Source organism: Tiliqua scincoides, chromosome 7, assembly GCF_035046505.1.
Source record: "Tiliqua scincoides isolate rTilSci1 chromosome 7, rTilSci1.hap2, whole genome shotgun sequence".
Classification (NCBI taxonomy): Eukaryota; Metazoa; Chordata; class Lepidosauria; order Squamata; family Scincidae; genus Tiliqua; species Tiliqua scincoides.
This window is the reverse complement of record NC_089827.1, coordinates 68417275-68430935: the sequence shown is the minus strand read 5'-3', so window position 1 is coordinate 68430935 and position 13661 is coordinate 68417275. Positions and strand designations below refer to the sequence as shown.

At 42.1% G+C, this 13661-nt stretch overlaps 1 protein-coding gene across 1 annotated transcript in view; it reads left to right on the top strand.

The window, feature by feature from the left end:
* LRRIQ1 (leucine rich repeats and IQ motif containing 1) overlaps window positions 1-13661 on the top strand; it is a 131312-nt gene that overhangs the window by 38294 nt on the left and 79357 nt on the right. Inside the window, exons 14-16 of the mRNA XM_066634309.1 lie at window positions 2666-2848; window positions 10616-11080; window positions 13173-13371. Coding sequence (XP_066490406.1) covers window positions 2666-2848; window positions 10616-11080; window positions 13173-13371 — 847 coding nt within the window. The remainder of the gene's footprint in view (window positions 1-2665; window positions 2849-10615; window positions 11081-13172; window positions 13372-13661) is intronic.

The following is a 13661-nucleotide window of genomic DNA, read 5'->3' as shown; positions in this document are numbered from 1 at the left end:
CCCAATCGGTTTCCTACTTTCATGTCTGGCCAGTGATAACACTGAAGAAGCTGGAGTACTAAGAAATCACTTTTTAGAAATTAAACCCTGGGATCAGTTTGAGCACTCCTAGGGGGAATGAGTTTCATTGCAGTAATGATTAATAGAGCCTCTTAAGTGACAGAATATTCACCAGGAAGGTTTCACTAAATGAAATATTGACTCAGCCGTCACTAGGAGAAACCCAGCTGGAAAAACGAGTGTTACGATCCCATGGCTCTAAGAAACCATACTTTCGAGCATTAATCACCTTGATATGGCACCTTTTCCATCTATCATTATTCAGGCAATAATTCCACATTGCATACTTGAGGCTATCGGTTTTGTGCTATCACGTAATATTTTTGAGCTGGTAAAATGTAGCCAGTAAAAACAGAAATGATTTTAAAAAAAAATCATTATAAATTACCATTATGGCTGGAAACGATAGCCTGCCAAAATTAAGCATTTTTAGTCTCATGATTTCAATGGAACAGCTTAGATTTTAATTTTTTTCCACTGAAATACATGGAACTTAAAAATGTACAACCTTAACTTGAGTGTGACAAAAATTGGGGGCTTATAACTCACGAGGGAATTAAACTGGTGGTCTGCAGTTTGTGCTTATGTTTAAGCAGATCTGAAGGTATCTGCGGGAAGGACATCCCCACCCTGTAGGATTCCCATCCTTTAAATTTGTCACCATGTAGAAATAACGTGCTTGCCTGATCTGGGATCTCTACTGTGTACAAGGAGTTCCAAAGGCATTTACTTCAGCACATCAGTATTGTGTACACATCACTGCTTGCACACCACTAGCGTTGCTAAGGGGGGGGCTGGGGGATATAGGGTGCCAGGTACCCTGGGGGGGTGTCTCTCAGGCACTACCAGAAGTGTCTTCCAGTCACATCTGAGAGGTGGAGAAGCCATGCATGACCTCCTGGAGGCCTTAGAAAGGCACTTCTGGCCTCCAAAATGCCTTCTGAGGCCTCGGGGAGCATATGGGGGTGCCTAAAATATGACCCTGGATGTCACATGGCCCAACTACACCCTGGGGTATGCTGCTTATCTGGTACTGAGATAAATGGAGAAACCTGTCCCTGTATCAGAGAGCACACATGGACTTTGAATGGAAGCTGGAATAAAATTGGAATACCACATGAGTTAAATGTAATGCAGAGATGAAACAAATGTGGTGTGAATATTATAAGTAAGCTGCACAATGGCTTCCATTTGTAGTATTCTGGCTGTTTTGTTCATTACTCATATAGAGGCCAGGCGTAAAATAAATTGACTATCCCCTATCTAGAAAGGTATCATACACTCCCTTGTAGTTCCATTCTGATCAAACTACATGTTGCACACAAAATCTTCGGTCTGATTTTCAACTTGAAAGTGGATGGAGAGGCCCAAATTGGTTCGGGACAGCAGTGAGAGAGATCGGGGTCATATTTCATCCAGCTGCAGATCTTTTTAAGGTTGTCTATTTTCCCAGTTAAAATTGCTCCTCCAAATCCTTGGGGGGGGGGGGAGATAGGAACACGGGTATCTGTCTTTTGTCCCCAATGGGGATAATGGCTGCAGGAGAGCCATTTTGTTTGGGAAAATGGCACCAATGCCCTGATCAAGTTCACATTCCCACTACTGTTGTAGGTTTGTTTTTTTTAAATCAGATTATTTGACTGCAGAAGTAAGTCTTCGGTAACATCTAGTCAGCGGTAACACTGACTAGTGTTTGCATAACTTGGTGCAGGAGGCCAGTGCGTCACCTCTATGATGGGCCTCCTCCCATGCAGTGGGCCGGGCAACGCCCCAGGTATTGGGCATGGTGATGTATCATTGCCTTGCACCCACTACTAGGTTTTTTGGCTATAACTTTTGAAAGAATAGAGATATTTCAATGTGGTTTATTGCACTGTATTCTGCATGAAATTACACATTGATAGATATATAACGTGATGGTATTATTTGAAAATACCAAGACTTAAAAATTTTGACAAGTAGTGGTGTCGCCCTCATTGTGCGTGTTACCCAGTGTGGGCCGCACCCCATAGGAATGCCACTGTATCTAGTTCTGCTTAAGGGCATTTTTCTAGGGCAAACACTTCCCGAGAGTTGACCTGGGCTCTGGTTTGCATAAGAACTTTTGTGCATCTGGTCCAGTAATCAAAATAAAGTGCACTGGCTCAGATACCAAATATCATAAAACACTATAATTTTTTCCCCTACTAAATATTTATGGAGTGTCATACTGCTAAAAAGAGAATTTATCTTTTTTTAATCATATTATCTGTTACTAACAAACACAGTGTGAAATAGATACATGTTTAAGTTGTCATCCAGAAGACTGTGAGTGCTTGGGGTATCCATTGCTTGCTTGGCAGCAGAAAGCAAGTTTTGCGAACAGATGGAGCATTTTTCCTTTCTGTGACCAAGGATGAGAAGGAGACTTGATTACACATGTGCATCAAGTCTGTGGGATTGCAGCCTTTCTGAGTGCCTTATATAGTATTTCGAAAAATCATGTATTTTCAATCTCTGGTTAAAGCTCACTCTGAATTACATAGGAGGGATTTTCAAAGTTTGGAAGAAAACATTGATAGACCAGCATTCTCATAACTTGTCTTTTTTTTTTTTTTTTTTAAAGGTGTTCCTTGGTCAGACTTTTACCCAGTTTGAAAATACTTAACGATGAAAACATACGTGGTGATGCAGAAATCCCAGCTGAAAGAATTAGAAAAAAGCCAGAGCCAGGAAGTTATGCAGTATTTTGTCAAGCTCAGATTCAAGAAATCGACTTAGTTAGCAAAAAAGCCACAACGGGATTAGGGTAAGTGTCTCTGATACATTTTTAAAAAAAAATATATATTCTCTTTCTGTATATTTCTTCTGTATGTTTTTGTGTTCCCAGACTACTCTGAGAACACAAAGTGGATTAGAATCACATTAAGGTAAAGAGTTGTTGAAATATCCATTTCAGTTTTTCCTTGACTTAATTAATTCATGCCTTATGACACGTTTGAAAACCTCATGAAGTCTCAACTCTTACCAGATGGTTTTAGCACTTCCTCAAAGTTTCAGAAAACCTAGTAAGGTTTTCTTTCGGCATTAAAGGGATCCCACACATGTATGTAACTAGATTGACTCCCTCTCTTCTCTCTGTTTCTTATCACCCATATCCCAATTTCAGGGTTTTTTTTTTCTCTGTATCACTAACGTAATAGATCACATGCTTTATTCTCCCATGTGACTTAAAAGAGCTCAATTCACGTCTATTGTCTCTAGGGGGAAATGACTAAATCAATTGCTCCTTTGGTGAAACCCTGTAAACCATGGCTTTGTGTTTCAAAAGGATTTATGTGAACATTGCAGACAGGTATTCCTGCAGAAATGCTTTGCAGAGAGGCCAGTTCATACACTTATCCAAAAGGCCCTCCACCAGTGTAAAGGGGGAGTATGAATGCTCATGTCCTCTGACCATGCATACGATGTAACCATTTCCTTACTAAGTTTGCAGAAGGTCCATATCCTAACTATGAACTGGGCCAACGTATTAGGTTCATTTAACAGAAACACTGGAATACTTTCTCGAAATGCTGTAAACAAAAACTTTGAGATGTGTCTGCTTAAAAGATTTCAGCATCTGTGTTCTGGTTGTATCTCTGTGGCAGCTTCATTTAATATTTGCTTTTGGTTACCAGCAGACCTGTGCCAGCTATTTAGCTAGCACTGGTCTGAGTAGACCCCTCCCCATACCTTACCCTCAGAGACTTACCCCCAGGTAAGGGAACAGTTAGACCTCTACAACTGCCCCCCTCACAGGATCAGTGGCATCACTAGGATTCGCGTCACCCGGTGCGGGAGGCCTGTGCGTCACCCCATGCAGTGGGCGGGGCAACACCCCAGGTGGTGGGCGTGGTGATGTACCATCGCCCCGCCCCCACTGGTTTTTTGGCAGTACCTTTTGATAGAACACAGATATGTCAATGTGGTTTGTTTCATTGCATTCTGCATGAAATTATGCATTGATTGATATATAACATGATGGTATAATTCCTCCAGACCCTGATTTTAGTGATTTTAAAAACTTGTGGAGTCACACACCACACCCACACACCCGTGTCAACTTACTAACACCTTATTGCAGCGGTTCTCAAAGTTTTAGCACTGGGACCCACTTTTTAGAATGACAATCTGTCCAGGACCCATTGGAAGTGATTTCAGGGCCAGAAGTGACATTATCAAGCAAATTAAAATAAATAATTATAAATAGTTAAATTAAAATGAAAGAAATTATTAAATAAGGGGGAGCCAGCCCTATTCCACCAAGTGAGTTTTCTCTGTATTCTGCCTGCAATACCCCCCCCCCCCAAGAATCAGTGAGATCTTCAGTCCTCCCCAGTGCCCAGTTTAAAGTCCTTCTATTTCAAGCACATCAATACAAAGACCCGCCTGGCTTTACAAGTCTGAGAGCCCTATCCTATGCCTGTCTACTCAGAAGTAAGTCCCATTAGAGTCAATGGAGCTTACTCCCAGAAAAGTGGGGATAGGAGTCCAACCTCAGAGTCCAATTCTATGCATGTCTACTCAGAAGTAAGTCCCATTAGAGTCAGTTGGGCTTACTCCCAGGAAAGTGTGGGTAGGATTGGGCTGTGAGGGAAACTTTGCAAGTGCAAAATAGAAAACTTTCCCCTTACCAGTTCAAGCCTCTTTGTTGGTTCTTTCTAGTGGGGGGGGGGAGGCTGCCTTCTGGGGCTTTTGTTGCGCTCCAGTCCCATCGGTTCAGGACCATTCTGGTGTTCTCACATTCCCCTTTGCCTGGCCTGACTATCAGCCAAGGCATCTCTGCCTACTCACGAGCAAACGTTACCGTGAGGCTGCCTTCGCTTCCCATAGGGCTCCATACACTCGCAGCTGGGGGGGAGGGACTAACTCCTCAGGTGTTCTGGGGGGCTGCATTTATTGGATCAGGACCATTCTCAGTTGGAGTCCTCTCAGCCTACCTTTTTCAACAGAGCAAGGCAAGGTTGCCGACTCGCGAGTAAATGCAGCCACGTGGCTTCCTTTCCCTTCCCATAGAGCTGAATACACTTGCAGCTGGGAGGGGGGAACCTCCTTCTCGGGTGTTTTTGGGGGGCTGCACTCATTGAATCAGAACCATTCTGAAGTTCTTGGAGTCCTCTCAGCCTGCCCTTTCCAACGGACTAAGGAAAATGCACCTACTCGCGAGTAAACACAGCCATGTGGTTTCACTTGCTTTCCATAGGACTGAATAAGGACCTCCTTGGGTGTTTTTTGGGGGGCTGCATTTACTGGATTGGGATCATTCAGGTGTCATTGGATTCCTCACAGCTTGCCCTTTCCGATGCACTAAGGCTTGTTTGCCTACTCACGAGTAAACAGGTGATACGGCTCACTTTCCATAGGGCTCCATACATTTTTTCCTTCCGGTTTTTAACATTTGAACGAAAGGAGCTATCTCAAAGAGGTTTTTTTGCATTGTGTTCCGCTGGCCATTCCGCATCCAACGGTGTATGGCACGACGCGGTAGCTCCTAACAATTTTAGCACGTCATCCCCCAGGGCGCATCACCCCCCTGTTGCGTCACCAGGTGCAGCCCGCACCCCCCGCACCTCCGTAGCGATGCCACTGCACAGGATACAGCAGTGGCTATTTTGGTTCTGTTGCATTGGTGGGGGTTGGAGGAAGAGTAGAATTGGGCTCTTAGGGCACAATCCTAACCAATTTTCCAGCACCAAGGTAAGGGCAATGCAACTCTGAGTTAACAAACATTCCCTTACCTTGAGGAGGCCTCCCTGACTGCCCCCCAACTGCAGGATGCAGCACATGCCCCACTAGCACACCTTCGTCAGTCCTGGAAAGTTGGTTAGGATTGTGCCCTAAGTATATTTTGCTTTTTTCTTGTTTTAACGTTTATTTTTGTTTCTAATTAACTGTGCACCACTTTGAATTGTTACGGCAGGAAAGGTGGAACAAATATTTTAAATACTTGCCCTTACCAATCTAGTTGACCAAATGCAATCTCTTTAAAATACACAAAGAAATAAGTCATAGAAAAAAACTGTCCACAAAACCTTATCTATATATGTGTTAACCTAGATTTACTTTTTTTTGAAACCACATTATGTGCAGCCTGATCCTGTGTATGTTTACATGCCAGTAAGTCCCAGGGGCATTCAGTAGGGCTTGATTTCCGATAAACGTTCAGAAGATTGTGACCTTAATGTGCCATTACTATAGAACTGTACAAAACCGGGCACACTTTCTTGTCTGCTTGACATCTTGCTAAGTTATGAGGCCCTGTAGGTATGACCTCAAGTATGTAAACTGCCAAAGGTAATCACTGGTAGATTTCCTAATCCATGTTTCATACACTGTGGCTGCTCAATTAAATTGTCCGTGTTGTTCATGCTTTCAGAACCATGGTCGAGAATTATGTGCTTTTTAGAAATTAATTACTCTGGTCTAATAAATGTCTGTCAGTTAATCTTTTCACACTTACTTGTAAGTAGCTATGTTAAAATGCACTTCCGTTTCAGTGTTTTGGCTTTCAGCAGGCACTTGTATGGATGCCTGGAAATTAAAGACACTAATGGAAGTTGAAACCCTTTTAAATAGAAATAGTTTAAACAGATGAAAATGGCATAAAAGCTTATAAAAGGAAATATAACTGAAGAAATGTAAACAACAAGCCTCTTGATGGGAGTTTAAAGGCCTTTTGAAAACAAGAAGAAAAACACGGCAATTCTATATATCAACGTATATAGAATTACATAATGCTACTATAGTATTTACTTGTCACAGCTTTTACCTTTCAAGGGTGTTCTAAAAATATTGTGTTATCCTTTAAAAAAAGAGGAAAGAAAGAAAAAGGAAGCAGTCCTCAAATTTCTTGTCTATGAAGCATTCAGCAGATTGACTGTCATCTTTCAAATTGGAAGGTGCAATATGGTGAAACAGTACTCAATTCAAGGTTACCAAGACATGCTTGTGAAATGCAGAGGGACTGATTCATGTACATAAAACTCATCTTGTTCCCACCAAAGAATTATACTGGTTTGTATAGACGTGCATGGACTTACAAATACTGGAATTTCTTCCAATTAGGATTAAATCCTGGAATACACCATCTTTTCAAGACTGATGATGCAAAGGAGGTAGCATTCCATTTGGCAAAATTCTCTACAAGCTACTTTTAGACCCCTAGAGCAGTGGTTCTCACACATTTAGCACCAGGACCCACTTTTTAGAATGAGAATCTTTCGGGACCCACCGGAAGTGATGTCATGACTGGAAGTGACATCATCAAGCAGGAAATTTTTTAACAATCCTAAACTTTCACTTGTGTTTTTGCTGCAAAAGGCTTGACTCAGGCCTGAACAGTTAAAGGTATACTAACTTAATTTGACAGTGTTATTAACTTCACTTGGATTACTGACCCACCCCTTTTGGATATAAAAACTTAAAGATTATCTTTGACAAGAAGGGATGCAAGATAATAAGAATTGGATGACTCCTTAACTGTGGGATTATCTGGACACTGATATTGATTTGAAGTGGATTATTGACTTATTCTTTTTAGATATAAAATTTGGGAATTAGCCTTACAAGAAGGTGAAGCAAGATAATGAGACTTGGTTGATTCTTTCATTGTTGGACCATTTTTTGTTTTTCTTTTTTATAGCCAGAGATATATCGGCTTGATTTGATACTGATAAGAATGTCATCAAAAACTTTAAAGGATGTTGGCGAAAGCCAGACCTCATTAATGGATATGTTGCGAGAATTCAGAAGTGAAATGAAGCAAGAGGTTGGAAAACTATCTGAACAAATGAGGCAAATAAACTCCTCCCTGACAAACAGACAAAGGAAAGTATAGAGGGGATGGAAAAAAGAATGGACCAAATGTCAGATGAAACTAAAGAATTGGGGATTTTTGTAATGAGACAAGATGGAAAAAGCAGCATTTATTATTAGAATTTTCAGGAAGAAAAAAGAGGGAACTCTCAGAGAAAGAGAGCGTGTCCTTTCAAGAAGAATCATCATCTTTGGATTAAATTCAAAAAGAATAAAATAGAGAAAACGGAAGAAGAAAAGAGAGGGATCAAGAAATATAAGAGTTAAGAGGAAGAAGAAGGAGTGGAAGGAGCAAGAAGGAAAATATCAACAAGACAAAGAAAATACTAAGACAGGAAGTGAAAATGGCTGAATAACAAGTGGAAATTTTTTTTTTTGTAGATATTAGTGGATTGAATTCTCCTCAGAAGTGAGGAGAATTCCATTAATTATGTCAAATCAAAGCAGATGTAAATGAAAACAAAGTTGGAACACAAATATTAAGATCATTAAAGTGGTATTAAGATAATTAAAGCGGTATCTTCTAAAGAGAATTTATATAAATTGTTTTATAGATGATATTTAATTCCAGAGGAAGTAGCAAAAATGTACCTTGGGTCATCAAGTAACTGTTAGATAATGCAAAGAGATTGAGGGAATTCTTTATTTTATGTGGTGGATATGTGGAAAGTAAAGAAATATTGGAAAATGATATATATTGTTACAAGAGATATTGAATTGTGTAGTACAACAACAACAGGTATTTATATACCGCCTTTCTTGGTCTTTATTCAAGACTTTATTCAAGGCGTTTTACATAGGCAGGCTTTTTATTTAAATCCCTTATTAAATAGGGATTTTTACAATTGAAAGAAGGTTCTTTATTTCAAGAACCACTACATTCAGGTGTTTCATTCCGATCTGGCTTCACACTCTGGCCTCCATCCTCCCACGCTCAGAGCAGATGGAATAGCTCGGCTTCAGCTTGTCAGCTGCTTCAAGGTCGCACGGTGCCGGTGGCCTCGAACTGGCGACCTTGTGGATGTTATCTTCAGGCAGACGGAGGCTCTACCCTCTAGACCAGACCTCCTGCCCAGACCATAGTACCATTCAAACCAGAAATATTCCTCTTAAATGTGATATCAGGAATTGGACCAATATAAGAAACATTTTATTGTACATATCAGTATAGCAGCAAGAATATTGTATGTGCAAAATCTGAAGCCTTTTTATGACTGGATAAAAATTTTTAGTTGAACAATATTGATTGTTAAATCATTAATTAGTATAATGACAAATATGATAATTTTTGTATCAATGACTATTTTTCTTTTCAGTCGTTGTTGATTTCCTTTTTGGATTAAGACATGTTGTAATCTATGGCCAATATCCTCATGTGTAACCTATGTAGTTCCAGCCCTAAGTTTAACCCATTTTCCTTACCTGTATCTGTAATAAATAAACTTGGGGGGGGGGGGAAGCAATCCTAAACTGTAATCCTACCCACACTTACCCAGGAGTAAGTTCCATTTATTATAATTGCTAAAAGATTATACATAGCAGCTTGTTAAAAGTACAGGTCTGTAACATTTCTCCAAATACAGTCACATACCATGGTAGCTTCATGTCTAATCTATTAAAAATAAAATGCTGACATGAATGGGGACCCACCTGAAATTGACTCACGACCCACCTAGTGGGTCCCAACCCACAGTTTGAGAAACACTGCCCTAGAGGCTTGTCCTCTACAGTCATAAAAATTTGGGAAAATATTAATACGCAAAACGAGTCCTGTAGTCCTAGAGAATTCCTTGAGTGAGTCTAGCTTTGAAGTATATGACCAACTGCCATGTAGATCTGTGCACAGGGACATCCTGGGAAGTCACAACTGCCCCAATGTCCTATTGCACAGCCTTCTGGGTTGCTAGGTAACAGATGTGATGCCCAGAGCATCCCTGTGTCCAGATCTACATGGCAGTCACATGGTGTGGAGGCGAAATGCTAAACTCTGGTCTGTACAGGAATCAGTTTTGCGGTGCGCAATGGTCATGAGTTTGGCGAGCACTGTAATAGATAATACAACAGCCATGTACTGCATGAACAAATAGGGTGGCATGGTGTTGAAAACACTTTGCTCTTTGGCATGAACGATTTGGAACTGGTGCCTTTATCCATTCGCAGTATTCATCTACTCACAGTATCCAACAACTTGGCAGATGCCGTTGGAAGAGTGGGAGACAAAGGAGTTGCCCACAAATGACCAGCATTGTGGTCTCCCAGTCCGCAATTAATTACTGGGGTTGCCTGGTGGTGGATCTCCTTCTGAGGTCAGGTCTATACATGTGCAGAACTTCACTGTATATATCTGCACAGATAACCCCTTGAAAAACTGCAGGTGCACAATCTGTACTTCCACCACTTGAGATTCCATGTCTGGCAAAATACTCGTATGATTCCACATCCTTCGCCTTCTCCATTCTTATAGTCAGCGATGGGTGGGGCCCTGAAACAATCCTTCCTATCAGCTTGGTGCTTCCATAGGGTTGGACACAAGGTAGCTCCGAGTAAAAGTTGGCCCCTCTCCACCTTGCTTGTGCAGGTAACCAGCTTGAACCAAAATTGTTCAAAGGAGGTATACATTTTTTCTGAATATATTAGTCACATTTTCTTAAAATATAATATTTCTAGAGTGACTTTTTCCAATATTGATCGGTGCATTTTAACAATTTTGTCCCTCCAGAGATGAATTTTCTGTGGATGCTGCCCAGCTCCAGATGTGGTATTTCAAGAAGCTAATTAAACTTAGTAGTGAACATCGCTATGCACATGAGTACGGCATTCTAAGTGCTACTAAAGCAGAGGAACCAGAACAACAGACACATCATTTGAACCAAGAAGCCTTTGACAACGTACAGAAAAATAACGTTTTTATCACTGGTGCGAAAGAAAATAAACAGGACTTGTTGCATTCGCCCGAAAGATGGATCGCTTCTTGCCGCGCTCCTGTTAACTCCTTTGTGGTGCCTGCAGTGCAAAAGAATAAGGAATACAAGCAAAATAAGAAGAGTAATCAATATTCCTTTGACCACAATGAGGAAGGGAAAGATAACAATGTATTAATCAGTCCTAAGAAAAACACGATCAGCAAGCAAATCATGACAAGTAATGGAGGAAATTGCCTTCAACATTTTGACAGTTTGCAAAAGTAAGATCCAAGGGTCAAACCTCTTTATTATGGAAATGTAGCAGTATCACTGTGTAATCTCACTGCAGATGAGGGCGTCATTGGTGCCACTACCAGTTGATCTTTCCAGAATAATCATAATTGTTTACAATCATACGCAATTGTCAAATCATTTACCATTTTTCCACCTCAGTTCAGGATTTAATAGATGTTCGTTTCACTCATTTGCTCCTCTAGCAAGGTGTGTAATGCCTTCGTCTCCAGCATAACATCATGATCATCAGGCATAGAAGTAAGGAGGCCCCATTGGGATGTCATTTCAGAAGGCTTCCTTCTGCATAAGAAGCAGCCATCTCGCCTCTCTGTATTCTGTGCAATGTCACTGCCAAAGATGACAATTTACCCAAAGATGGATAAATACAGGGCACAGTAGGTGTCAGTGCTGATGATGGTTCACCCGAGTAGTGTGCATATGCACAAAATATGCTTGAGATAAGAGACTAAGGGTCCGATCCTATCTAATTTTCCAGTGCTGGTGCTGCTGTGCCAGTGGGGTATGCACTTCCTGTGATGGGGAGGGAATCTCAGAGGCATCCTCAAGGTATGGAAACATTTGTCCCCTGACCTCAGGGCTGCATTGAGGTTGCACCAGTGTTGGAAAGTTGAATAGGATTGGGCCCTAAGGGCGCCATCCTAATACGCCCTTGGGCCGACGCAAGTCACTTGCCCCAGCCTAGGAGTGTCCCAAAAGTGCCGTTAAACACTGTTGTACCACTTGTTGGGCAGATAGGCCAGCGCATGAACATGCGCTGACCTCCCCATGCTGAAGCGGGCCCCAGGGAGAGGGTGAGTTGCGTTGGCAGAGCTTGGGAAGAATGGGGAGGAGGCGGAAGGGAGGTGTTTCGGGGCAGGGGAGGGCAGGCAGTGGGTGTTCCTGGGGGTGGGTGGGCGGGGATTGGGAGGTGGGGCCGGGATCCCAAGGGGAAAAAAAATTAAAAACCACCTTTTGTTTGGTTGCCAAGGATGTCTGAATGAATTTGGGATATTTTTGGGGTGCTGAATCCCAAAAGGACATCAGTTTTGTGTGATTGGCTTTAGTTTGGGGGGGGGGGGTCCAGCATATCCACCTTATATGTTGATTCAACGTCATGGCTTCCTCACAAAGAAGCTGCTTGGATTGGCATATAAGGTATCTATGCCGTACCACCACCACCCCCCCAGACTAGAGCTGATCATGCAAAACTGAGGCCATTTTTGGATTCAGCACCTCAAACAGATCCAAGAATATGTCTAACTTTCACGATAACAAAATGTGAGCAGGCGTGTGGTATCCTTTCATTTTAAAGCACTTTCCCCTTGCTTCTTCCCCTGCAGCAGTTCTGGAATTTCTCAGAGCTGGCTGCAGTGGTTCTCCCCACTCACTCCAAGAAAAACCCAGAGATTATTCTGTGTCATGAAGAAGCATTATTTTGAGGGAGCTGTGCAAATGTCATGTATTAGCAGGCTCCGTGCATGGCGAGGTGCACTCACAGCTGGAAGTGTATAGAGGAGGGACTGAGGGCCCAATCTTATTGTCACTCAGTGCCGGCACTGGGTGTCGCAAATGTTCTGTAAGGCATGTCCGTGACACCAAGCAAGGAGACAGCACCAGCCCAGCGTCAGTCAGCACTGAGCCCAGCATCAGACGGATATCACCCAGAGCACATTAAGAGCTCCAGGTAGTGGTGAGGGCCATGGGGGCGCAAATAACGAATAGTCCAGGAGGGGGGTGAGACTGGTAGAGCCCTGCTCTGCCGTATCCTATCATCTGTGTTGGATTGCAAAGCCTGACATGGCGGCTCTTAAGTGTGTGCTGGAAAAATAGTCATCACAGACTTAAGAAGCCCCAGTGAAGGGCCTGGGACTCTTTCTGGGGTAAGGGGACAAATTTCCCTCGAGGAGACTCCTATGTACATTGTGTGGCATATAAATGGTGCTCAAGTAAATAATAGCACTTTTCAAAACTTCTTCACTTGTATGTACGCACATAACACTTTCTTAGAGAAACCATATTCAGGCATTGGCATAAATTACCATTCCTGAGTACAGTATGTTATTTTTCTGATATTTGCAGCTTGGCAGCCACAGTTATCCAATCATGCTGGCGAGGCTGTCGAGTTCGTAAGAAGATCAATTTCTGGACAAGGTTACATCTGTCAGCAACCATAATCCAGTCTTTTTGGCGGATGTACCGTGTCAGGAAAAAGAGAATTGGCTGCAACAAAGGAGGCCATAATGACATGGACAAGCATAAAGCTGCAACTACAATTCAGGTCAGTCTGCAATCCCTGATGATGCAATTCTGTTGTTCCCACTTACATTTTTACCTCCCAGGTACGAAGCCTGACAAACAGCAAGGCAAATGTATGGGAAAAGTATGCCTACTATGTGACAGGTTTCACATAGTCATGCCTCTTTGCAAACCCCACCTGCAGGTACACTGGTTTCCCAAGTTACAGATATCCAAATTATGGACGGCCAAGACATGGACAGTCACATCCATGCTTTTGCATGGGCACAGTTGGTCCATTACAGTACTTTTGCACAAGTGCAGTATTGCTGG